The sequence below is a fragment of the Aotus nancymaae genome, unplaced genomic scaffold (assembly GCF_030222135.1).
Source record: "Aotus nancymaae isolate 86718 unplaced genomic scaffold, 86718_ANA_hifiasm-v0.15.2.pri h1tg000011l, whole genome shotgun sequence".
Classification (NCBI taxonomy): domain Eukaryota; kingdom Metazoa; phylum Chordata; class Mammalia; order Primates; family Aotidae; genus Aotus; species Aotus nancymaae.
In genome coordinates, this window is record NW_026988422.1 from 75,277,662 (window position 1) to 75,301,893 (window position 24,232).

At 46.9% G+C, this 24,232-nt stretch overlaps 1 protein-coding gene across 2 annotated transcripts in view; it reads right to left on the minus strand.

Annotated features, from left to right (window-relative positions):
* FBLN5 (fibulin 5) overlaps positions 1 to 17,908 on the minus strand; it is a 78,368-nt gene extending 60,460 nt beyond the window's left edge. The window contains exons 1-4 of one of the 2 annotated variants that reach the window (XM_064375164.1): positions 17,429 to 17,908; positions 12,544 to 12,598; positions 9,561 to 9,612; positions 5,115 to 5,369 (exon numbers count right to left, since the gene is read on the minus strand). In XM_064375164.1, the coding sequence (XP_064231234.1) occupies positions 5,115 to 5,369; positions 9,561 to 9,612; positions 12,544 to 12,598; positions 17,429 to 17,445 (379 nt within the window). In that variant the 5' untranslated portion in view covers positions 17,446 to 17,908. Of the gene's footprint in view, positions 1 to 5,114; positions 5,370 to 9,560; positions 9,613 to 12,543; positions 12,599 to 16,916; positions 17,292 to 17,428 lie in introns of those variants that run through there. The other variant, XM_064375163.1, reaches the window with a different exon arrangement.
* Positions 17,909 to 24,232: the final 6,324 nt, after the last annotated feature.

The following is a 24,232-nucleotide window of genomic DNA, read 5'->3' on the forward strand; positions in this document are numbered from 1 at the left end:
GAGGGACTGGCCACCCAGGCGCTGAGTCAGGCCCCACCCAGGCTGTGGAAACAGGGCATGGCCTCATGTGGGAGCAAGGGAGAAGACTGTTTCCTTGACAGTAGGTCCAAACCCTAGAAAAAGTAAACGACAGCGAAGAGGATGCTCATTGGCCTTCCCAAGGCCGACTGCCTTACACTTGAAAACAGTACATGAAGAGGGCAAAAGATCAGATGCTACCTACAAAATAGCCTACCCCAAAAATTTAACCTGAACTGGATCAAGTCTCTAGATCTATTAGCAGCTTACAGGAAAATACAGGGGACGAAGGAACAAGATAAACCACCCCCCACAAGAGTGTGATCAGCCACTTCCCAAACGTATGAAATTCTACAGAACAAACAGCTCAGCCTCTTCAATAAATAAGTGGCCAGGAAAACAATAAAGACTAAAAGACATTTAAGAGACTTGTCAACCAATGCAGTTTGTAGAACTTCAATGGATCGGATTCCGACAAACAAGCAGAAAACAGGCTGTTGAGATGGCTCCATATACACGGCCCCTTTGGGGCTCAACATGTTATGGCTCTGGGTTGACATTCCGAGTGCTGGCTTTGCTGACCAACTTGGCTCAGTGGCAAATGTAGGGACTTCAATAACTAATGTTACTGAATGTTTCGTGGCTGAGGAAGCAGGTTTTTGCTAGAGCCATACTACTCCGAAGACTGCAGGAATCTGGCCATTTGTGATGAGACTGCAAGGCATTTATGAGACAATCAGAGAGATTTGAACACTACCTGGATATTTAATGATAAAAGAGATTATTGTTGACTTCTGTAGGTTTGATAATGATATTATGTTTTTGGAGGTTTTTTTTTTTTTTAAGTTTTCATTTTTTTGAGGTGGAGTCTCACTCTGTTGCCCAGGCTGGAGTACAGTGGCGTGAGCGTGGCTCACTGCAACCTCTGCCTCCTGGGATCAAGCAATTCTCCAGCCTCAGCTTCCCAAGTAGCTGGGACTACAGGCACCTGCCACCACACCAACTAATTTTTGTATTTCCAATAGAGACGGGGTTTCACCATGTTGGCCAGGATGGTCTTGTACTCCTTGCCTCAGCTGATTTGCCCGACTCGGCCTCCCAAAGTGCTAGGATTATAGGCGTGAGCCACCATGCCTGGCCTTAAATTCACTTTGGTAAAGAATCTCTTTATCTCTTAGAGATAATTCTGATGCCTTTAAGGATGAAATTATATCATGTCTGGGATTTGCTTTAAATTAATGCACTGAGTAGAATGCAAAGAAGAAAGGAGATTGAGCCTGTGCTAATAACCACAGAAGGTGGGTGATAAGTAAGTGGGTGCTCACTATGTTCTTTCTACTTTTGACTAGGTTCAAAATTTTACAGAGCAAAAATTTCATTAAGAAAAAAAGAGAGAGAGAGAGCTGGGCGCCATGGCTCACACCTGTAATCCCAGCTTTGTGGGAGGCCGAGGCATGAGGACTGCCTGAGCCCAGGAATTCGAGACCAGCCTGGGCAACATAGCAAAGCCCCATCTCTATGAAAAAATACAAAAATCAGCCAGGCATGGTGGCACACGCCTGTAGTCCCAGCTACTTGGGAGGCTGAAATGGGAGAACTGCTTGAGCCCAGGAGGCAGAGGTTGCAGTGATCATGCCACTGCACTACAGCCTGAGTGACAGAGCCAGACCCTGTCTCAAAAACAAAAAGAGCAAGAGAAGGACCTTGTTTTTAATCTTGACTTCAGCACCGACCCTCTGAGCACCCTTGAACAAATCTATACCTCATTGAGCCTGTTTTCTCATTCAAAGCTGGAGTGGTTCAAATCGTGGCTCGGCCCCTCACTCGCTGTGTGACTTTGAACAGGTTTCTTAGCTTCTCTGCTTCAGTTTCCTCATGGGTACGATAAAAATGGTAATAATTTTACCTTGTAGTGGTTATGAGGCTCGAGCACATTAATTACTGTAAAGGTCCTAGCACACAAGTACTGTCCAAGTATTTGATGGTATTACCACTGCTGCTGTGGATGTCACTGTTGGCCGTTATTTTTATTTTGATGAAGAGAAGAAGATGCCTTTGGAGAGGCTGTCCTCCTCTCAGAACAATCAAGTTTCAGAAACGTTTCCCAAGTCTCCCTGACTTACACGCTGCTCATGCAGTGCCTCCTCCACAGGATCAGAGCTGTGCCCTGGAAAATACCCACATTCTCTGGGAAGTGACACCTCCACACTCACCTCCTTGTTTTTTCTCAGTGATCTCCCCATCTCATTTCCTTCCCTCCCACCTTCGCCACGGTGCCTCGCTTCCCTTCTCCCTGCTCCCAGGCCCACCTCTCTTCCATCCCAGTTCTTGGAAGGAGCAGTAAGTAGAAAGAGTCTCCCTTCTCCATCCCTTCTCTTACTTCCCCCTGCCCCCACAATGCCACCTCTTTACAATACGCAGAGAGACCTCAGCGAGGGCCATTTGAAAGCCCTCTGTAAAATCAGGAAACCATGGGGTGGAGTGAAGGGAAGTTAGAAAGAACCCAGGACTTATGAATGCATAATGCTGAACTTTTTGGAAACGGATGGGCCTGGTGCCAGTCCTCACTAGGGTTCCTAGATTGTATTCTCCTTACAAAAGGGCCATTATGAAAGTTCCACATCTCCCGTGTGACAGGTTTGGAGCCATAAATGGCATGATGTCAGAGGGGCCAGGGAGGAACAGGTTTCCCAGCCATGTCCTCATTGTCAAGGGCACTGGGACCCTGGAAACAGGTCTGGAGAAGGAGGGAGACACTTTGGAGACACCCACAGCAGTTCCCAGCTGTTCTGCAGAAGAGGCCGGTGAGCTTGCCCAAGGCAGCTAGAGCTGTCTACACCACAACCACTCAAGGGCCCTTGCCAAAACCGCAGAGTGCCTTGAAAGAAGCATTACACCCTCTTCCTCACCTCAAGACATGTAAGAGCTGATCCCTTGGCTTATCCAGCCCCTACATGACATCCTGGAGGAGCAGCACCTCCCACCTGTGTATCTCTGCATTTTCTTTTGGGATCATTTCTTTTCTACCAGATAGGAGAGGTCATTTCCTACAGGTAGGAGATCATAAACAGGGGAGTAGTCAGGGGAGCTGGACTGACATCCTACCTCTGTAATTATCTAACAGAGTGTGGGTTGCAGTCCACACTCTGCTTTCTACAAAATGAAGAGGTTGAAGTTAAAGATTGGTAAAAAGTCCCTTCTAGTTACAAAGGTCTTTCGTCCTGATGCTAGTTATAAGAAAGGATGTTACCCTCTTCTCCACCAAAACTGGGTTGACTGGGCCCCACCCTCTTTCCCTTTGCACACTCATCTACATTTAAGGTAAAGCTCTCTCTTTCTCTTTCTCTCTCTCTCTCTCTCCCCGTCAACACATGCAGAGACCACACCTTTTAAGACCAGTGAAAATGTGGAAGTTTGCGTTCAAGCATATCCAGTGTTCCCTGGTAGCTCTGAAGACACTTATCTGCATATTATTTATGTGTATTCAAATGGGAATGCACACGCCTTCACATAAGCATGTAGAAGACACCATAAATTAACCAACACAGCTTCCCTAATAGTGGGTCACAGCTCAACGCTCCAGAGTCCTGAAATGGGACAAACAAAAATCTTGCAGACCGATGGTCTTCCAAACTTTTAGAGTAGAGGAAAAAAATACTAAAACTTCAATTCATATCTACATTTTTTTAAGAGACAGGGTCCCACTGTGTTGCTCGGCTGGAGTGCAGTGACTATTCACAGGCAAAATCATAGCACACCACAGCCTTGAATCCCTGGGCTCAAGTGATCTCCCCACTCACCCTACTGATTAGCTGAGACTACAGGCACATGCCACCACTCCCAGTTCATATTTATTTATTTTTTATTTATTTATTTATTTTGAGATGGAGTTTTGCTCCTGTTGCCGAGGCTGGAGTGCAGTGGCGAGATCTCGGCTCACTGCAACCTCTACCTCTGGGGTTCAAGCAATTCTCCTGCCTCAGCCTCCTGAGTAGCTGGGATTATAGGCACGTACCACCACGCCCAGCTAATTTTTTGTATTTTTAGTAGAGATGAGGTTTTATCATGTTGGCCAGGCTGGTCTCCAACTCCTGACCTCAGGTGATCCACCTGCCTCGGCCTCCCAAAGTGCAGGGATTACAGGCATGCGCCACCACGCCTGGCCATTTCATATTTATTTTTATCACATCCATTGAAATTTCATATTTCTTATGTGAGGTTTATACTCTACAATCTATATGACAAGGTATGTATGTAATTTATAAATATCCATATAATAGGGGTCCAGACTCAAAAAGATTTTGCAGATGGGATGCATAATTAAAAAGTTTAGAGCCTTCACTCTAAACACCATCTTCCAGAGCTGGAGACAGTGACAAGGTTTTGGTCTGACCACAGGTAAAGGGACCAGGGAGAATCCTAGGTAACTCGCCTCCAAGGCCACATTGGCCAACAGAACCTAAACTCTCTAGGGCACTGGTCACACCCCTTGCCAATTCTTTGTGTCTACTTCTTCCCGGAGGTCCACCCTTGCTATGAGCTGCTATCAGTGAGGCTCCTTTTGGCCAAAAGAACATTATTTCCAACCCCAGTAACCTACTTACTTTCCAGAACAGCGGGCGTGGCCTTCAAGGCTTCTTCTATTGCGGGAGCACACTTCTAATCAAGGGTGTGGGTGCTGGGGACAGAGCTCTGACCCTTTCTAGATCTTTCTCTGGTATCTACTTATTATAATAAGTCTGACCAGATGTATTTGTTATTTAATTGAGAAAATATTACCTTGGTCTTTAAATATATAGATGAATTATAGATAGATCAATGGATGAATAGAGATGGATAGGTAGATAGATGAAAACAAACTAGAGAAAAAATTGGTTTTCTGGAGAACTGTGAACAAAATAGCAAAATAACCTCCCAAGTTGGGCGGGAACCCAAGGCACAGGCTGCTAGGAGTGAAGTAAGTATGCAGAAAGTAAGTCCTTGTTTCACTGGTGCATTGAACGGCAACTAACAGCCCATTTGGGGTGAACATGCGGAATACAGACAACGCCTTCGCCAAAGCACGACGGGGAGGAACAGCAGGCGGCGCTACTCACCCACACACTGGTTGCCTTCATCCATCTGGTATCCAAAGCGGCATATGAGAGGCCTGGAGATCGTGGGATAGTTTGGAGCGGAGAGCGGTGGGGCAGCTGCTGGGTACGGACCTGAGTAGGGGGTCGAATAGGGGTTCGAGTAGGGCCCTCGATACACGGGGTTTGTTCGGGGGATGCATAAATACCCGCCATTTTGGTTAACACACATCATGTCTCCTCGGCAGGCCTCGGGGATGGTCCGGCATTCATCGATATCTGGAAGGCACAGAAAGGACAGGCATTAGTGGCTCCCAACCGTGTCTTGTCCGGTGCATATTTAAGCAGAACTTGGAACCAGGCGTGGAGGAAGCGCTCCCAGACTTCACCAGCATCTGCTCCCAAACACCTGGGGCGGTCCCAGCTCATCACGGGAAGGTACCCCCCAGTGTCGGCCGAAGGCGGCTCACACCTGTAATCCCAGCACTTTGGGAGGCTGAGGCGGGCGGATCATGAGGTCAGGAGATCAAGACTATCCTGGTTAACACAGTGAAACCCCGTCTCTACTAAAAATACAAAACATTAGCCAGGAGTTGTGGCGTGAGCCTGAGTCCCAGCTACTCAGAAGGCTGAGGCGGGAGAATCGTTTGCACCCGGGAGGCGGAGGTTGCAGCGAGCCGAGATCCTGCCAGTGCACTCCAGCCTGGGTGACAGAGCCAGACTGTGTCTCAAAAAAAAAAAAAAAAGTAACCAGTGTCACCCAACATCAGCCTTTCAAATACCACCATCATTATTTTGACTATATCTACAAAAACTTTGCTATAGTTTGGATGTCCCTCCGAAATTCATGTTAAAACTTAATCCCCAGTGTTGCAGTGTTGAGCGGTGGGGCCTCTAAGGTGACTGGATCATGGAGGCTCTACCCTCATGAATGGATTAACCCACTCGTAGACTAACGGGTTAATGGGTTATCTTGGAAATGAAACTGGTGGCTTTCTAAGAAGAGGAAGAGAGACCAGAGCTAGCAGCTGAGACCCCTCCCATGTGATGCGTCGCATACTTCGGAACTATGCGGGGAGCCCCCACCACCAAAAGGCAGCCCTGCCAGATGGAAATCCTCAGCCCTGGACTTCTCAGCTTCCACATCTGTAAGACATAAATTCCTCTTCTTTTTTTTTTGAGATGGAGTCTTGCACTGTCGCCCAGGCTGGAGTGCAGTGGTGTAATCTTGGCTCACTACAACCTCTGCCTCCTGGGTTCAAGTGATTCTCCTGCCTCAGCCTCCCAAGTAGCTGGGAATGCAGGCATGTGCCACCACACCCAGCTAATTTTTTTATTTTTAGTAGAGACAGGGTTTCACCATATTAGCCAGGATGGTCTTGATCTCCTGACCTCAGGTAATCCATCCATCTCGGCCACCCAAAGTGCTGGGATTACAGGCGTGAGCCACCACGCCCGGCCTAGATTCCTCTTCTTTATAAATTACCCAGTTTTAGGTATTTAGGTATAAGCAACAAAGAATGAGCTAAAACCAACCTGTACTAACATTTGCACATACTCTTTCCTTAAATAAACCCACATTTGAAGCCCAAATATATGTATTTTTAAAATCTCACGTGACTACAGAAGTGAAAATTAGCATAAATAGAAAGTAACAGTGAAAACAAATATATACTATTAAAATAAAGCATGTGCATCTGTGGGTGTACCATCTAAAATGCCAGGGACCCTCGTGTGCACATGCTACACTCTGCAAACACTGGATGGATCTAACAATTGTCTCCACTTCTATTTCAAGTACAGAGGTCAGGGCAGAAAGAGTCCCTTGTGTCAACAAAGACAAGGCTTAGGCTGGGCACAGGCCAGTAATCACAGCACTGTGGGAGGCCGAGGCAGATGGAATACCTGAGGTCAGGAGTTCAAGACCAGCCTGGCCAACATGGTGAAACCCCATCTCTACTAAATACAAAAAATTAGCCAGGGTGGCGCACGCCTGTAATTCCAGCTACCTGGGAGGCTGAGGCAGAAGAATTGCTTAAACCCGGGAGGCAGAGGTTGCAGTGAGCTGAGATTGCGCCATTGCACTCCAGCCTGGGCAACAAGAGTGAAACTCTGTCTCAAAACAAAAACAAAAACAAGGCTTGACGGAGAGCTAGTTGCTTGTTAAGAAAGCAGAGCTTTGCTTTCAAGTTAGCTCTGTGCCAGCCAACAAGTCCCACTTCCAACCAGGCTGGGCTCTGCTTGTCATGTCTAGAAGGGGAGAGGTGGACTCTAGAAAATCAGCCTTGCTAGGATACAGACAGGGGAGGCCTGAACTGTGGCTCCTGCGAGCAGCAGACATGATCCCATATACCTGCCTTGGAGTCTGCTCTGTGTGGGGCTGGAGGCTGGAGACCACATGCCTGCACCTGACAGCTCACCCCCCAGCATCTTGTCTGAGAAACACACCAAATCCCACCAGAGGAAGAAGCAGCGTCAAGGTGCAGAATGCAATAGCCTGTTCTCCAGTTTGAAGCCTGAAGCCACCATTGGAAACGGTGGGCCAGAAAAGAAGGCCACTGCTCCACTCTTTAACCCTCATCAAGTCTTCAAATCAAAACACCTTACTTCAAAATGTAAGCCCAGATTTCCCAGGGCAGGGTTTTATTCCTCACCATTCACTGGTTTTGCAAACCATCTATCTCCCCTCTGGAGCGTGACTGTCATGAGCTCGGAGAAGACAAATGATTTTGCCTAAATTCAATGTAATTTTTTTTTTTTTTTTTTTTTGAGACGGAGTTTCGCTCTTGTTACCCAGGCTGGAGTGCAATGGCGCGATCTCGGCTCACCAAAACCTCTGCCTCCTAGGTTCAAGCAATTCTCCTGCCTCAGCCTCCCGAGTAGCTGGGACTACAGGTACGCGCCACCATGCCCAGCTAATTTTTGCATTTTTAGTAGAGACGGGGTTTCACCTTGTTGACCAGGATGGTCTCGATCTCGTGACCTAGTGATCCACCTGCCTCGGCCTCCCAAAGTGCTGGGATTACAGGCGTGAGCCACCGCGCCCGGCCAATTCAATATAATTTTAAAGCTAAATACTTCCCCTAAGATGGGGGCAAGTAGGGCTGTCTGATTCTGTTCATATACCCTATCCTTTGTCAACAACAAACTATTCTATGCTCTGAGCATCCTTTGCTGTTCCTTCTACCTGGAATGGCATTCCTTAGGATCCTACTCATCCTTCAATACCCAATTTAAATGTGACCTCCATTAATGTTTGTTTGTTTTTTTTGAGATACAGTCTTGATCTGTCACTTAGGCTGGAGTGCTGTGGCACAATCTCAGCTCACTGCAACCTCTGCCTCCCAGGTTCAAGCTGTTCTCCTGCCTCAGCCTCCTGAGTAGCTGGGACTACAGGTGTAGGCCATTACACCCAGCTAATTTTTTTGTATTTTTAGAAAAGACAGGGTTTCACCATGTTGGACAGCCTGGTCTTGAACTCCTGGCCTCAGGTGATCCACCCACCTTGGCCTCCCAAAGTGCTAGGATTACAGGCATGAGCCACCGCACCCGGCCCCATCAATGCTTTATTGACCCTGGACATAAGGTATCACTCTCTCCTCTTCTTTTGCAGAGTCCACTGCAAAAGATGGCATGCTAAGAGAATGCCCCTCACAAACACTCTAAAATCTCCTCTTCCTAGTCCTCAGAACCTGTGACTATGTTGGGTTACATGGCAAAGGGAAATTAAGGTAGCAGCTGGAATTAAGGGTGCTAAGCAGCTGACCTTGAGATGGGGAGATTATCCTGGGTTTTCTGGGTGGGGCCGATATATTCACAGGAGTTCTTAAAAGTAGAAGAGGCTGATTGGTCAGAGAGATGCTACAACAGAAAAAGAAGAGATTCAAAGTGAGAGGGGCTTGACTCGCTGTGTTGGCTTTGAGGATGAAGGGAGGGGCCACCAGCCAAGGAAAGCAGGAGGCTTCTGAAACGTAGGACTTGCCCTCCACTGACAGCCAGCAAGGAAACAGAACCTCAGTCCTACAATCACAAGAAACTCAATTCTGCCAACAACCAGAAGGAAAGAAAAGTCTCCCTGAGAGCCTCCAGAAAAGCACACAGCCCTACTGACACCTTAATTCTATTCTGGTGGAGACTCAGGTCAAGCTTCTGACCTACAGAACTGTAAAATCATACACTGGTGTTGTTTAAGCTACTAAGTTGGTGGTAATTTGTTATGGCAGCCCTAGGAAACACCAATCCAGATAGAAACCTTCTAGAGAACAGAGATCAATTCTTTCACCCGCTCAGGGATTAGCCCATGGCCAGGCACAAAGAAGGTGATCAATAAAAGGGCACCACTGACTTCCGTCATTCCATGCCACTGTGTTCTTCCACGGGATGGCTAATCATTGCGCAACAGAGAAAGAAACGGCCCTGCAACTGTGCTGAATGCCCCCACCCCGATGAAGGATCCGCAGCGGCTCATACCTAAACACTGTCCTGACTGGCGATCCAGGTCAAAGCCATTCGTGCACTGGGCCTGCAGGGAAGGAGAGAGCAGAACAGGCATGGTCATTTCCCTTGCTTCTTTTTTACCCCAAACGTGCTATTGCTGCAACACAGAAAGTTGGGGAAATGGAGCAAAAAAGAAAGACCTCCAAAATACCAATACCTGTTTTATAACCCCTATTTGTTCTTCTAACATTTTTTCTTATAATTTACACTTAGAACTACTTTCTAAACCCCTGACACCAGGCCAGGTGCAGTGGTTTATGCCTGGAATCCCAGCACTTTGGAAGGCTGAGGAGGAAGATTGCTTGAGCCCAGGAGTTTGATACCAGCCTGTAATCCCAGCACTTTGGGAGGCTGAGGAGGGTGGATCACTAGAGCCCAGGAGTTTCAGACCAACCTCAAGACTCTCTCTCTATTTTTTAAAAAAACTTTATTAAAACAACAAAATCCCTGCACCATTGCTTCATAGTCCCATTTCAGCAGACAGTTTTCAGGTTTGTTCTTTTTTTTTTTTTTCTGAGACGGAGTTTTGCTCTTGTTGCCCAGGCTAGAGGACAATGGTGAAATCTTGGCTCACCACAACCTCCAACTCCTGGGTTTGAGCGATTGTCCTGCCTCAGCCTCCCGAGTAGCTGGGATTACAGGCATGCACCATCATGCCCGGCTAATTTTTTGTATTTTTAGTGGAGATGGGGTTTCACCATGTTGGCCAGGCTGGTCTTGAACTCCTGACCTCGTGATCCACCCGCCTCAGCCTCCCAAAGTGCTGGGATTACAGGCGTAAGCCACCGTGCCCAGTCTGTTCTCAGGTTTTTTAATGCTCTAGTTATGAAGAGCAATAGTAATCACATCTGCTGAGCCTAATGTGGCATGCTCACTGTTCATCCCCTTTCTGGGAATGAATAAGACTGCTTTTAAGGGCAATGACTCTTTTTTCAGGTGCGACCTCACCTTCAAAGTGCCCAATATGAGTTCTTCGCCCCCATGAAATCCTCTACATAAATAAAAGCTACACAGAGATGCAGTCAGTTTTCTAAAAAAAAGTTGAATTGGGTAAATTTCTCCATTTTAACCTCAGCAAGACGATGACACAAAGATGCTTCCAGAAAGAGATAGACCTCAACAATCCCAGAGGGTTGTAGCTTTTACACACAACTTGAGCTACAAATTTATGTACTTTAAAAAAACATGTGTTGCGTGGGCTCTTTGGGAAGACCCCGGGGCCTGACATTTTCTAGGCGCTCCCATCCCCCACCTTTTCTACAGCTTCAGAGGTTGGGCTTCCCTGAGCTGTGGGTTGATTTGTGGAGATGATGGATTTGGCCTACACTCCCAGGAGAGGGTTCAGGAGTCCCGGGGAGCTGGGGCAAAGGAAGCGGAGCAGACCAGCCTAAGCTGTGCCAGGAAGCCGGGAGGCCAGGAGACCCCAGTTCCATTCCTGGCTCTCAAGGGCTGGCATAGGTTCAAGTCTGCTGGACTGGAATGTGGCTTCAAATCCTCGCTCTAGCCCCTCCTCTCTGGGTAACTTGCCTATGCCTCAGTTTCCCCATCTGTAAAATGGGGGATAGCTACGTAGTTCAAAATGATGATAAGCACGATGTATGTTAATATATATAAAGTGCCTAAAGTGCAGTAAACACGACCCTGAACCCTGCCCTCTGGGCCTACCTGTCTTCACGTGTACACCATGAGGCTGCATTAGAAAACCACAAAGTCTAAAATTCTTTGTTACTCTTCCCAAGATGCTTCCCATTGCCAGTGACATAAACACACTTCAGAATTCTTTTTCTTTTTTCTTTTGAGACAGAATTTTGCTCTTGTCACCCAGGCTGGAGTGCAATGGCGCAATCTCGGCTCACTGCAATCTCTTTCTCCTGGATTCAAGTGATTCTCCTGCCTCAACCTCCCAAGTAGCTGGGATTATAGGCACCCACTACCACGTCTGGCTAATTTTTGTGCTTTTAGTAGTAATAGAGATGGGATTTCATCATGTTGGCCAGGCTGGTCTCAAACTCCTGACCTCAGGTGATCCACACACCTTGGCCTCCCAAAGTGCTGTGATTATAGGCATGAGCCACCGTGTCTGGCCCAAAATTCTTAATATGAAGAGAGAAAATGCTCCCCTACCTGCCCGCAGCCCTCACCCTGCTCAGAGATAGTTATTCTCTCATTTCTTTCCCGAGCCAGAGACACAGAAAGGCCATTCGGAGTTTTCAGGAGGGATCTACCCACATTTCAGGGCCAGGGTCCATCTCTCCTGTTGCTTTACAAAGTCCAGGATGCTGCAAGCTTCTCCCAGAATCCCTGAGGCCTTGAGCCTGGTCTCACCCACCCCCTTCTTACTCCTCTGAGGGGTTTCGGCCCAGGGGTGAGCCCTCCTAGGTTTGGAGCTGAATTACACAATGCAGCATGCTCAGATGTTTGTGTAACCCCCATTTCCTCTCCCACCTCCTCCAGGAGGGATGTGTCTGTGACGAGACACTCGCAGACCCATGGGGGTCCTCAGGCACCATCGCCCGGAAATGCTAGACCACATTTTACTTTTCAACAATGAAGGTAGGTTGAGACCTGCCATGAGGGGCACAAATGAGGCCATGTGATCTGAATAAAAATGCATGCTGGGCTTCATACCCAGGTGATGAGTTGACAGGTGCAGCAAACCACCATGGCACATGTTTACCTATGTAACAAACCTGCACGTCCTGCACATGTACCCCAGAACTTAATAAAAGAGTCTTGGGCTGGGAGTCAAGAAACTGAGTACCAGCCCCAGCCTTGTCACTTACAAGTCATGTCACTTTCTCTGAGCTGCCACTGTTAACCTCTGAGAATAAAGAGCTCAGATGACTGTAAAGCCCCTCCCACCTCCATAACCCTAGGGTTCCATAATGCAAGGCTGGACTCCCTCATTCTGGTTTTTAATACACTTGTAGATATGTTTAAAAAATAAAAATCTTACCTGTGCATTCCCAGGGCTTGGAAGACAGAGAGCCAGAATGGTAACAGTGAGTATCCTGTGGAGATGAAAAGTCACATATAAATGCCCAAGACAGATTCAGGTCTAGGGGAGTATGGATCACACGGAGCCATGATGTGTAATAGTGATATCACCTTGAGCTTGTAGGGGTGGGGTGTGCTCCAGAGAGGTCATGGTGATTCCAGACACCCCCACCACCCAAACAGAACCACACCTCTTCTACTTGCCTCCTACATTGGGATAGTGTGTTAGATCACACTTTTTTTTTTGAGACAGATTTTTGCTCTTGTTGCCCAGGCTGGAGTGCAATGGCGCAATCTCGGCTCACTACAGCCTCCGCCTCCCGGGTTCAAGCAATTCTCCTGCCTCAACCTCCTGAGTGGCTGGGATTTCAGGCATGCACCACCATGCCTGGCTAATTTTGTGTATTTTTTAGTAGAGATGGGGTTTTTCCATGTTGTTCAGGCTGGTCTCAAACTCCTGACCTCAGTTGATCTGGCCGCCTTGGCCTCCCAAAGTGCTGGGATTACAGGCATGAGCCACTGCACCCAGCCTAGATCACACTTTTTAATAAAGGATTTTTTGCTGCTTCCAAAAAAAAAAAAAAATAGCTAAGGTCAGGTGCAGTGGCTTACGCTTGTAATCCAAGCACACTTTAGGAGGCTGAGGCAGGAGGATTGCATGAACCGTGAAGTTTGAGATCAGCCTGGGCAATATGGTGAAGTCCCATTTCTACCTTGTCTCTGGGGAAAAAAAAAAAAGCTAAAACCCCCCACTATGGTATTAACCAGTTCCTTGGTGTTTATTCTTTATGGGAGATGTGCTTGACTTTTGAACATCTTTATACTGAAATGATTACAGAGTGAATAAGCCATCATCATGCCCCCAAACGATGAAAGGAGAAAGTGGGAACGTGAGGCACTTTGAATGACACCAAAGAAAGGTGTCACAGGAATTCACTTAGCCAGAGCATTGAGTCCACATGCATGAAAATCCCCCATCAGTGGATGGGCTGGGTGGTCCAGTCCCCTGAAGAGTGTGGCCTGTGGGAACTGCTGCCAGCAGGTTCTGATGAGGGAAAGGACTCAGGGAACCTGCGCAGCCCAGGGAAAATGAAACCGTGGGAAAACAGGAGGAGGAGTTACAACCCGGGGCTCAGGCCAGCTCTGCCATGCACAAGTCACTGACCCTCTGGGAGCCTGCAACTCTGCCCTTCGCCTCACACAGGCTTTCATCCAGTAAGATTGTAGGCAGCAAGACTGCTTTAAAAATACAAAATCTGGCCAGGTGTGGTGGCTCTTGCCTGTAATCCTAGCATTTTGGGAGGCTGAGGCAGGCAGATCACCTGAGGTCAGGTGTTCGAGACCAGCCTGGCCAACATGGTGAAACCCTGTCTCTTTACTAAAAATACAAAAATTTGCCAGGTGTGGTGGCATACACTCAGAGACAGAGCAAGACTCTGTCTCAAGAAATAAAAATATCCAGTTGCCTGACCATTTGGAAAAAATAAAAAATAAATTTTTTTTTAATTTTTAAAAATTAAAAAATAAAAATAAAATAAATTAAAAATACAAACTCTATACCACTTCACACTCATGAGGATGGCTATTAAAAAATGGAATATAACAGCCAGGCACAGTGGCTCATGCCTGTAAGCACTTTGGGAGCCCGAGGTGGGTGGATCACCAGGTCAGGAGTTCGAGACCAGCCTGACCAACACGGTGAAACCCTGTCTCTACTAAAAATACATAAAATTAGCTGGGCATGGTGGCAGGTACCTGTATTCCCAGCTACTTGGGAGGCTGAGGCAGGAGAATTGCTTGAACCCAGGAGGCAGAGGTTGCAGTGAGCCGAGACCGTGCCATTGCACTCCAGCCTGGGCGACAGAGCGAGACTCAAAAAAAAAAAAAAAAAAAAAAAAGGAATATAACAAGCGTTAGGGAGGATGTGGAGAAAGTGGAACCTCTGTGCACTGTTGGTGTAAATATGGTGCAGTATCTATGGAAAATAGTATGATGACTCCCAAAACACTAAACATAGAATTTCCATACAATCCAGCAATTCCACTTCTAGATATATGTCCCCAAAAACTAAAAGCAGGAACTTGAACAGGTGTTTGTACACCTGTGTTCATAGCAGCATTATTCACAACAGCCTAAAGGTGGACACAGTCCTGTGATTGATACATGGACAAACAAAATATAGACTGCATATACGAGGGAATATTATCCAGCCTTAAAAAGGAAGAAAATTCTGACACATGCTACAATATGAATGAACACTGAGGGCATTATGTTTAGTAAGTCACTCACAAAAAAGACAAAGACAAAAAGTGAAATAGTGGTAGCCAGGGGCTAGTGGGAGGCAAAGATGGGGAACTATTGTTTAATGGGTTCAGAGCCTCCCAAGTAGGAGGCTCCCAGGTACAGAGATTCAGTCATGCAAGGTAAAAAGAGTTCTGGAGATTGCACAGCAATGTGAACACATTTAACACTACTCAACTAGACACTTCAATATGGTTACAGTAGAAAAAAATACAACATTGGGCTGGGCATGGTGGCTCATGCCTGTGATCCCAGCACTTTGAGAGGCTGAGGTGGGTGGATCAACCAAGGTCATTGGGAGTCCAAGGCAGGTAGATGATCCGAGGTCAGGAGTTTGAGACCAGCCTGGCCAACATGGTGAAACCCTGTCTCTACCAAAAATACAAAAATTAGCTCGGCATGGTGGCAGGCACCTGTAATCCCAGTTACTCAGGAGGCCAAGGCAGGAGAATCACCTGAACCCGGGAGGCAGAGGTTGCAGTGAGCCGAGATCACGCTACTGCACTCTAGCCTGAGTGATAGAGCGAGACTCCATCTCAAAAAAAGGAAAAAAAAGTCTATGCAATAAGCAGAGCTTTATCTAGTACTATTCAGTTCAACAGCGGTTTATCCAAGCAGCTACCGCTTGCGTGTGTGGATGCTAGACAGAGGAGCTGCAGAACTATGAAACAGCCACTGCCCTTGAGAACTAGTTGGGGAGTCACACAATGTCTATACACTTTATCGAGGGTACGGACAGAAATACCTATTGGGTGCCATAACAGCCAGCCTGTGAGTAGCGATAGGAAGGTCAGGGAAGACTTCCTGGAGAAGGTGCTCTTGAAGGCTTCTGCAACAGGGCAGTGAACCTGGGGACATGGCCAAATTCTGTGGCTGGTTACTACAAATGTGCACCGCAATAATATAATCCCTCCCTTTCAGGACACATAGCTCGGCCGAATCAGCAACGCTGGGTATTAGAGGACCTGGAGTTTAGGCGACATCCTGCAGGAATAGAGCCCTGGTGTGATCCTAGGAGATGCAAGGCCACTTCCTTCATCTAGTCACCAATCCAAAAACGAAGGACACTGAGAGTCCACAAGTTTTCATCTAAGTGCCTGTGTGAGCCAGGTCCTAGAACGCTGGAGACAGCTCTGACCTTATAAAGTGCAGAGCCAAATCCCAGGGCTTTTTGATATTTGCAATGGCCAGATTTATATCTGGAAGGAATGAAAGAACAATAACAAATTTATTTTCCAGTCTGTATATTATGAATTTCAATGTTTTCCTGTTTCTTCACATGAAGTTTCCTTTCAGTTGGTTATAAAACCCTGTCTCGTTTATGTTGGAGACAGAACAGGCTGACTGCAACGCAGTGGACTTCAAGAGCTAGTGGAAAAGGCATGCTAACCCCATTTCTCCCCCTGCTCCCCGCAGCCCCATTCCCTTTGGCCAGAGGCAGCCCCGGGACAGGTCTTGCCTCAAGTCCAGCCTCCTGGAAGAGCCACAGCTCAGTCCTGGGGGCCAAACAGGTTCCAGGCTAATAGGATTTTCCTAAAATGAAAGAATATACAAGCACTACTGCTCTCACAGCATCAGGAATAGCTGCACCTTGTGATTAAAAAACAACCACAACAACAACAAACTAGAAACTTCAGAAATGAACTGACTATAGGAATAGCTGGGGTAGGCCGGTTGGTGCCCATAACTGGTCCTGGAACTTTCTGAAGCAGGTGGGTTCACCCATTTTGTGCCTCAGCCTAAAACACAAGGAAAGCCGGAGACACCAACCAAATACCAGGACTGCCCGTCACAGAAGTGCTGGTCCCAGTCTAGGATGACACTGTTACAGCTTAGTTTTCAGCACACACACACACACCCCACAGACACACACACACACACACACAAGGTTAATTTGTTCAAAACAGCATGTTTTCAAGAGTTCGCTGAATAAAGACAATGTGGATGTCATCTAGGTAAAGTTCCTCAAGGCTTAAGGATGACTTAACTGGAATTGCAATTTTTTTAAAGAACAGCAGAACATTTGCTTACATGTATCTCTGTCTGCAGTTCCCACTTCTCATTGGCTTGAAACTTCTGGGTCCCATGCCCTTTGAGGATCCCACACAGACATAGAGCAAATCCAGCCCCGCGATGTTCAGCCAGCCGGTCTGCTTGTCTGTCAGCCGATGCGGCACAGTAATTGCTAGTGAACTAGTAATCGGCCTCCCAAAATTTAAAAAATATATAGAAAAATTCCTTAAAAGACAAAGTTGCTGCCTTTTTCCAAAAAAGAAAGAGGAATGAAGTGCTGAGAATTTCACAGCCCTCTCTGATGCTGACTTTTGAAACTGTTAGAAAATACCCACTCCCAAAAGAACGCTTCAAGATGGAAATTACAGAGGCGCAGCTTTTTATAATTAACAATATCATTGCATCACTAGCTCATGCCTTTCCAATATCCTGACGCCGCCTGAATCACAGCCATAATCATTTTCCACCCATCGGATATTTAGCAAGGTTTCCAGACCCTGGAGAAAGAAAGTCCGGCGCTGAGAACCCACCTTTTTATTCCTGGCATGTCCAAGACGCGCGAGGAGGAGATGCGAAGGCGAGAAGAAAGCTCGCGGGCGGGACCCCCGAGGAGCTCGGGCTCGTCGGCCTCCTCAGGGCCCTCGGGGCTCGCGGGTGTTTTATTCCACTGGGGCCGAGCGAGTCGTGGAGAGGACACGGGGAGAGCGCCGGGGTCCTCCAGCCACTGCAGAGCCTGCAGCGCAAGCACCTGGTTTTGCTTAGCCCTCTTCAGTAATTCAGCATTAAACCAATTGGAGGAGGAATGTTAAAAATGAACACTTCATTTTCTAAGTATGTTAAACAATGCAAATGGGGCCTCAGTCTGGACACAGCTGGTTCAGATTACAGAGCTCACCAACTGGCTAGACTCCTCACAACAATCTTGGGGCGTCTGCCAGGGCCCAGTGCTCGGCGCTGGGAGGAGAGCCCTTCCTCGGCCGCGCTCGGCTGCGAGCGCCCAGGCAGGAGGCGAGGGGCGGGCGCGCGCAGGGGTGCGGGGGGCTGGGAGGGCCCGGGCCCCTTGACCTTCCCACCCAGGGGCGGGGCGGGGCTGGCAGCGCGGCCCGGCGGGGAGGGGCGTGCACGCCCGCGCTGCGTGGCACGGGGACCCACGGGAACGTTGTCGCCTCCGGTAGGAGAGGGACTTGAACTCACGACCCACGCAGCTCCACGATGGATTGGGGAACAAGAACCTACGAGGCAGAGGCTTGGGACGAGCTACTGGAGAGTCGCGATCTTCCCGAAGAAGGGGTGGGGAGCCGGGGGGGTAGGGAGGAGGAGGAGGAGGATGGAATCCCGCTGGTGCAAATTCCGGACTTCAGCTTGTGCAATGCAAGCCTTAGTTAGGACGCTCTTCTCTCCCCGCCCTCATACCCCGATTCTCCCTGGCATTTTCTTCATGGAAAAGTGCCCCCTGGCTCAAAAGTGGTTTTAACAAGTTAAACGGTGATTTGAAGAAGGGACAGTTTGGAAAAGCAGAATGGTGGAGACAGCACGTAAGACATGCTAAGTCCTTTGCATTCATTCCAGTGGAAGCTTCAACCTATTTCTTTTTCCCGTTTATTTTTAAAGCCATTGGAGCACGTTTGTCCAATGAAATCTACAGAAGGCACTCACTCTATAAAACACCAGTGGATTGACTGTGGCCCACGCCCATCTGCTTCCGCCTGCATCTTCCTACCAGCAGCCGAAAAGGCCCTGATCCGGGTCCCCTGTTCTCATCACCACTCTAAGCAGTAGGGATGATCATCTCCATTTTATTGGAGGTAAAGATAAGAGAGGTTAAGTAACTTCCCCATAGTCACACAGCTATTCATGGGTACCACTGAGCCTCTGAAGTCTACAAATTTAGCCTTCCCCAAGGCACTTTTGGGGGCAAGTAAATGGAATTCTACTCAAAGGAGAATAACAGAATGTGGATGTCTGTTACACTAGTCTATTTACTTTGTATGTGTTTGAAATTTCCTATAAAACATTTTTAAAAATACATTGTGTTTATAAGCTTGTTCACCCCCCCATTGTTTGTAAAAGCAAAATACTGTGAGCACCTTTAAGGTGGATTAGCAAGGCGCCGGCAGCTTAAATAAAGTAAGAGGCTTCCAAAGGGACTATTGTACAACCAAGTAAAACCTGGACACAGAAGAGTACATACTGGACGACCCCATTGACATAAAATTCAAAGTCAGATAGTGACTGCGGGGGGCCCAGCCCCTTCTGGGTGCTGATAATATTCAAATTATTGATCTGGGTGCTGGTTATGTAGAGGTGTGTACACTTAGTATTTGTGAAGTCTTATGTATGCTATATCTTATTTTGAAAAAAAGACTGAAACAGCTCCATATGCACTGATATTGAAGGGTTTCCAATATATTCTGTGGGTCAAAACAGTAAAATATTGGTAATTTCAGATAGATCGACCTAATATAGTAATAAATGTAAAAAGTAAGCTTCAGAACTGTTTGTAAAGCATGCCATTTGTTTTTGCGGGAACAAAATAAATAAGTTCTTGCTTGTACACGTACAAAAAAGACATTGCCTGAAGGGTGCATGAGAAACCGTAATACTGGTCTTAGGTCAGGCTACTGTAACAGAATACCATAGCCTGGGTGGCTTACACAATGACATTTCTCTCTCCCAGTTCCGGAGACTGGAAGTTCAAGATCAGGGTCCCAGCATGGCCAGGTTCTGGTGAGGGTCCTCTCCTGGTATCACATGATGGAGAGAGGAAAACTGGTGTTCTTTTTTTTTTTTGAGATGGAGTCTCACTCTGTCACCCAGGCTAGAGTGTGGTGGTGTAATCTCGGCTCACTGCAGCCTCTGCCTCCCAGGTTCAAGTGATTCTCCTGCTTCAGCCTCCCAAGTAGCTGGGATTATAGGTGCATACCACCACGCCTGGCTAATTTTTGTATTTTTAGTAGAGACGGGGTTTTGCCATGTTGGCCAGGCTGTTTTTGAACTCCTGGGCTCAAGTGATCCATGGGCCTCGCCTCCCAAAATGCTGAGATTACAGGCATGAGCCACAGCGCCCAACCAGAAACTGGGATTTTATAAGAGCACTGGTCCCTTTCATTAGGGCTTCACCCTCGTGATCTAATGACCTTCCGAAGGCCTCATCTCTAGAATCATCTCCTTGGGGATTCAGATTTCAACATATGAATCTGGGGGGTATATACATGTGGTCTGTAACCCTCTCCTAGGAGGGAAACTGGGTGGACAACTGGAGAACAGATAGGAGAGGAAAATTGGCTCCTCACTGCTCACTTTTTGGTATAACTTGAATCTTGTACCTTGTACCTGTATTACCTGTTCAAAATACGAGTAATATTGAAAATAATAAAACTTAAAATATCTTACGTAGAACTAGTTGTGAGGGTAAGAAGAGTTTTAAGGTACTCAGTCCATTTGCCTCGCAGATACTGTCAACCTTCCTGAAGAACAGGGAAGGAGAGGAAATCAATACATCTGTTTCCTACATAAGCAAATTGAGACCCTTGGAAGCAGGATGGTCCTGGGACCCATCTTGGATGAGAGGTTGTTTCCATCTTAAAAGTGTAGGGTTGGAAAGGGCAAGAAAACAAAGACTGGAAGAAAACACTTGGGTGGGAGTCTTGGTTTTACCATCTCGACATCTCAGTTTTCTCATCTGCAAGTTGGTGATAACATCTCTCTCACGGTTGTTGGGGGAATGAAATAAAAGTTATCCTTTTGGCCGGGCACGGTGGCTCACACCTGTAATCCCAGCACTTTGGGAGGCTGAGGCGGGTGGATCACCTGAGGTCAGGAGTTCAAGACCAGCCTGACCAACATGGAGAAACCCCGTCTCTACTAAAAATACAAAATTAGCTGCGTGTGGTGGCACATGCCTGTAATCTCAACTACTTGGCAGAGAATCGCTTGAACCTGGGAGGTGGGGGTTGTGGTGAGCCAAGATCGTGCCATTGCACGCCAGCCTGGGCAACAAGAGCGAAACTCTGTCTCAAAAAAAAAAAAGTTATCCTTTTAATTTTCACTGTGTCCATGTTTCCATTCCCTACACAATGCCCTCCAAAATATCCTTAATAAATAGTAAATTCTGCACTTCTGTGGACAAGGAAATCGCAACCTCACAGAACAGCCCATCTCACTATTGAATAGCTCAAATTGTTAGAAAATTTTCTCTTCAGTTGAACCCAAATCCACTTCCATGTACGTAATTACCATTCATGGACTCTCATTCTCCCCTCTAAAGCCAGGGTCTCCTCCTACTTGGACACAACAAGCTTCCTATCACCCTTCTACTCCGTGCCTGCGCTACTATTCTCATCTCCAGGATCAACATCCCAGGTGCTTTCAACTGGTCCTCACGTGCCCTGTGACCCCGAGGCAGCCTGTCCATCTCCTCGGGCAGTTTCAGCCTCTTGGTTAATACTGAATTTGCACCAACAAAAACAAGCTGTAGTACACAGGCTACCTAACAGCGTCTCCTCTGCCCTGTACTTGGACTGCAAGTTCTTTTCAAGCAAGAACAAGATTTGACGTATATCCTCATCACATTTTTATCCACTATTTAAGATCTTTCTCAACATAAATTGTTGTCTAAAATATTAAATACCACTCTCAGCTTTGACAACTACAGAGCTGCTGAATGTGACTTCTTTGGTTTTATCAGAGTTATCAATAAAAATGTTACCAGAAGCCGAGTGTGGTGGTACACGACTGTAATCCCAGCACCTTGGGAGGCTGAGGCGGGCAGATCGCCTGAGGGCAGGAGTTTGAGACCAGCCTGGGCAACATGGTGAAACCCTGTCTCTACTAAAAATATAAAACTTAGCCAGACATGATGGTGCACGCCTGTAATCCCAGCTACTTGGGAGGCTGAGGCAGGAGAATCACTTGAACCTGGGAGGTGGAGGTTGCAGTGAGCTGAGATTGCGCTATTGCACTCCAGCCTGGGCAACAAGAACAAAACTCCGGATCAGAAAAAAAAAAAAGTTACCAGGACAGTTGGAGTGAAGCAATCCATCCAGATTGGCACTAATCCCTTCTCTTTCTTCACTATTTTGGGGTCACTGCTCATTGTCTGACTCCAGGCGAGACAAACTTCCCTCACAAAGAGCCCATCTTACTGTTGACCATCTCTAATTATTAGAAAGTCCTTTTTTGAGCTGAACCCAGATCCGCTCCCTTTATGTAACTAACGTCCGTGGATTCAAATTCTCCCCTCTGCAGGTTCCCCACTCTTCTACATAATGAGCTTCCTATCCATTAAAACGGTTCCCCGTGTCCACAAAGACTTGGTGAGACGCTTTGTCAAGTGTTCTGCTAACATCAAAACACGTTACCTAAAGTATTTCCTGATCTAGCAAGCGTATTTTAAAAAGAAAAACGTTCCTTTGGCATGAACTGCTAAAAGGCTCTTGCTGACTTCCAGAGATCATCACTTCCTCTTCAGAGTGTTTTTGGTGGGTCAGGCACAGTGGCTCACACCTGTAATCCCAGGCTTTGGGAGGCTGAGCAGGCGGATCACCAGAGGTCAAGAGTTTGAGACCAGCCTGGCCAACACGGTGAAACCCTGTCTCTACTAAAAATACAAAAATTAGCCAAGTGTGGTGGCATGCACCTGTAATCCCAGCTACTTGGGAGGCTGAGGCAGGAGAATCGCTTGATCTGGGAAGTGAAGGTTGCAGTGAGCTGAGGTCACACAACTGCACTCCAGCCTGGGCAACAGAGTGAGACTCTGTCTCAAAACAAAAAAGTGTTTTTGCTTTTTCACTTGCAAAATGGAAATCCTATCATCTGCTCCATCTCTCATCATCAGAATCAAACACAATCAAAACCATAAAACAACAAAATGCAAATTGTACCATAAATGTAAGAGGTTATCATCCTCTGAATGAGATCTTTCTGGTTCCAGTGAGGCTCAATTTCCTCACTGTGCCGATGTGGGTTGAAAGACAAGCAGTTTTATTTTTTGTAAAGCAATCTGTCAAATTGGGGGAAAACTCACAAAATTATAGATTGAATGGTATGCTTTGACTATTAATATTAAATCAGAAGCTGGGCACAGTGGCTCATGCCTCTAATCCCAGCACTTTGGGAGGCTCAGGCAGGTGGATTACCTGAGGTCAGAAGTTCAAGACCAGCCTGGCCAACATGGTGAAACCTCGTCTCTACTAAAAAATAAAAAAATTAGCAGGGCATGATGCAAGCACCTGTAATCCCAGCTACTCGGGAGGCTGGGGCAGGAGAATTGCTTGAACCCGCTAGGCGGAGGTTGCAGTGAGTGGAGATCCTGCCACTACACTCTGGCCTGGGTGACAGAGTGAGATTCCATCTCAAGAAAAAAAATTAAATCAGAGCTGGACAAGGTGGTGCACGCCTGTAATCCCAGCAACTTGGGATGTTCAAGCGGGAGGATTGCTTGAGGCCAAGGGTTTAAAACCAGCCTGGGCAACATGATGAGATCCTTGTCTCTACAAAACATTTTAAAACTTAGCCAGGCATGGTAGTGTGTCCCTGTAGTCCCAGCTACTCATTAGGCTGAGGCAAGAGGATTGCTTGAGCCCAGGAGGCTGAGGCTGCCTACAAGAATTGAATCAGGTGGAGGCTGCAGGAGGGCTAGAGATGCGGTCACTGTCAGAGGCAGGGGCTGGGAGAAATGCCTTGGCTTTTTCCCTCCTCCCATCCTTTGAGTCTCCCACATGTACTTCCCATTGGCTGAATTTTTCCCTCCTCCCATCCTTTGAGTCTCCCACATGTACTTCCCATTGGCTGAACTCAACGGGAAACCAGTGGCAAAGAAGCTTGAGAAGAAAAATTTGCAGGATACCAGCAGAGCAAGGAGGAGACGGGACAGCGAATGGATGCAAGAGCAGAGGCAAATGACTGCTCTGAAACAGAGCAAGCAAATGCAACATTGGCATTGCGTTTGGGTCCTGATTTGCATTGACCAAGTGTGTGAAAAGACACGCCTTTGATATAATGAGAGAATCTGAATATAGACTAGGTGTTAGAGAATAAAGAATCATTGATAATTTTGTAAGATCTGATAATTTCTAATGTATCTTTATCACTTAGGCCACTAAACTAGTGGAGGACAAATGAAACGAGATTGGCAAAACCATGTTAACTATCAAAGCTGGAGTATGGGTTCACGAAAGTGTATTACCTCTTCTTTCGAGCTTTTTGTTTGTGAAGAATTATGTGACAATTTCAAAATGAGTTTTAATAGATTTTTTTCCTCTTTATCATGTGTAATAAAGGTCTGACTTTCTTTTCTTTCCCTTTCCCTTGACTCTTTCTCCTTTCCTTCAGGA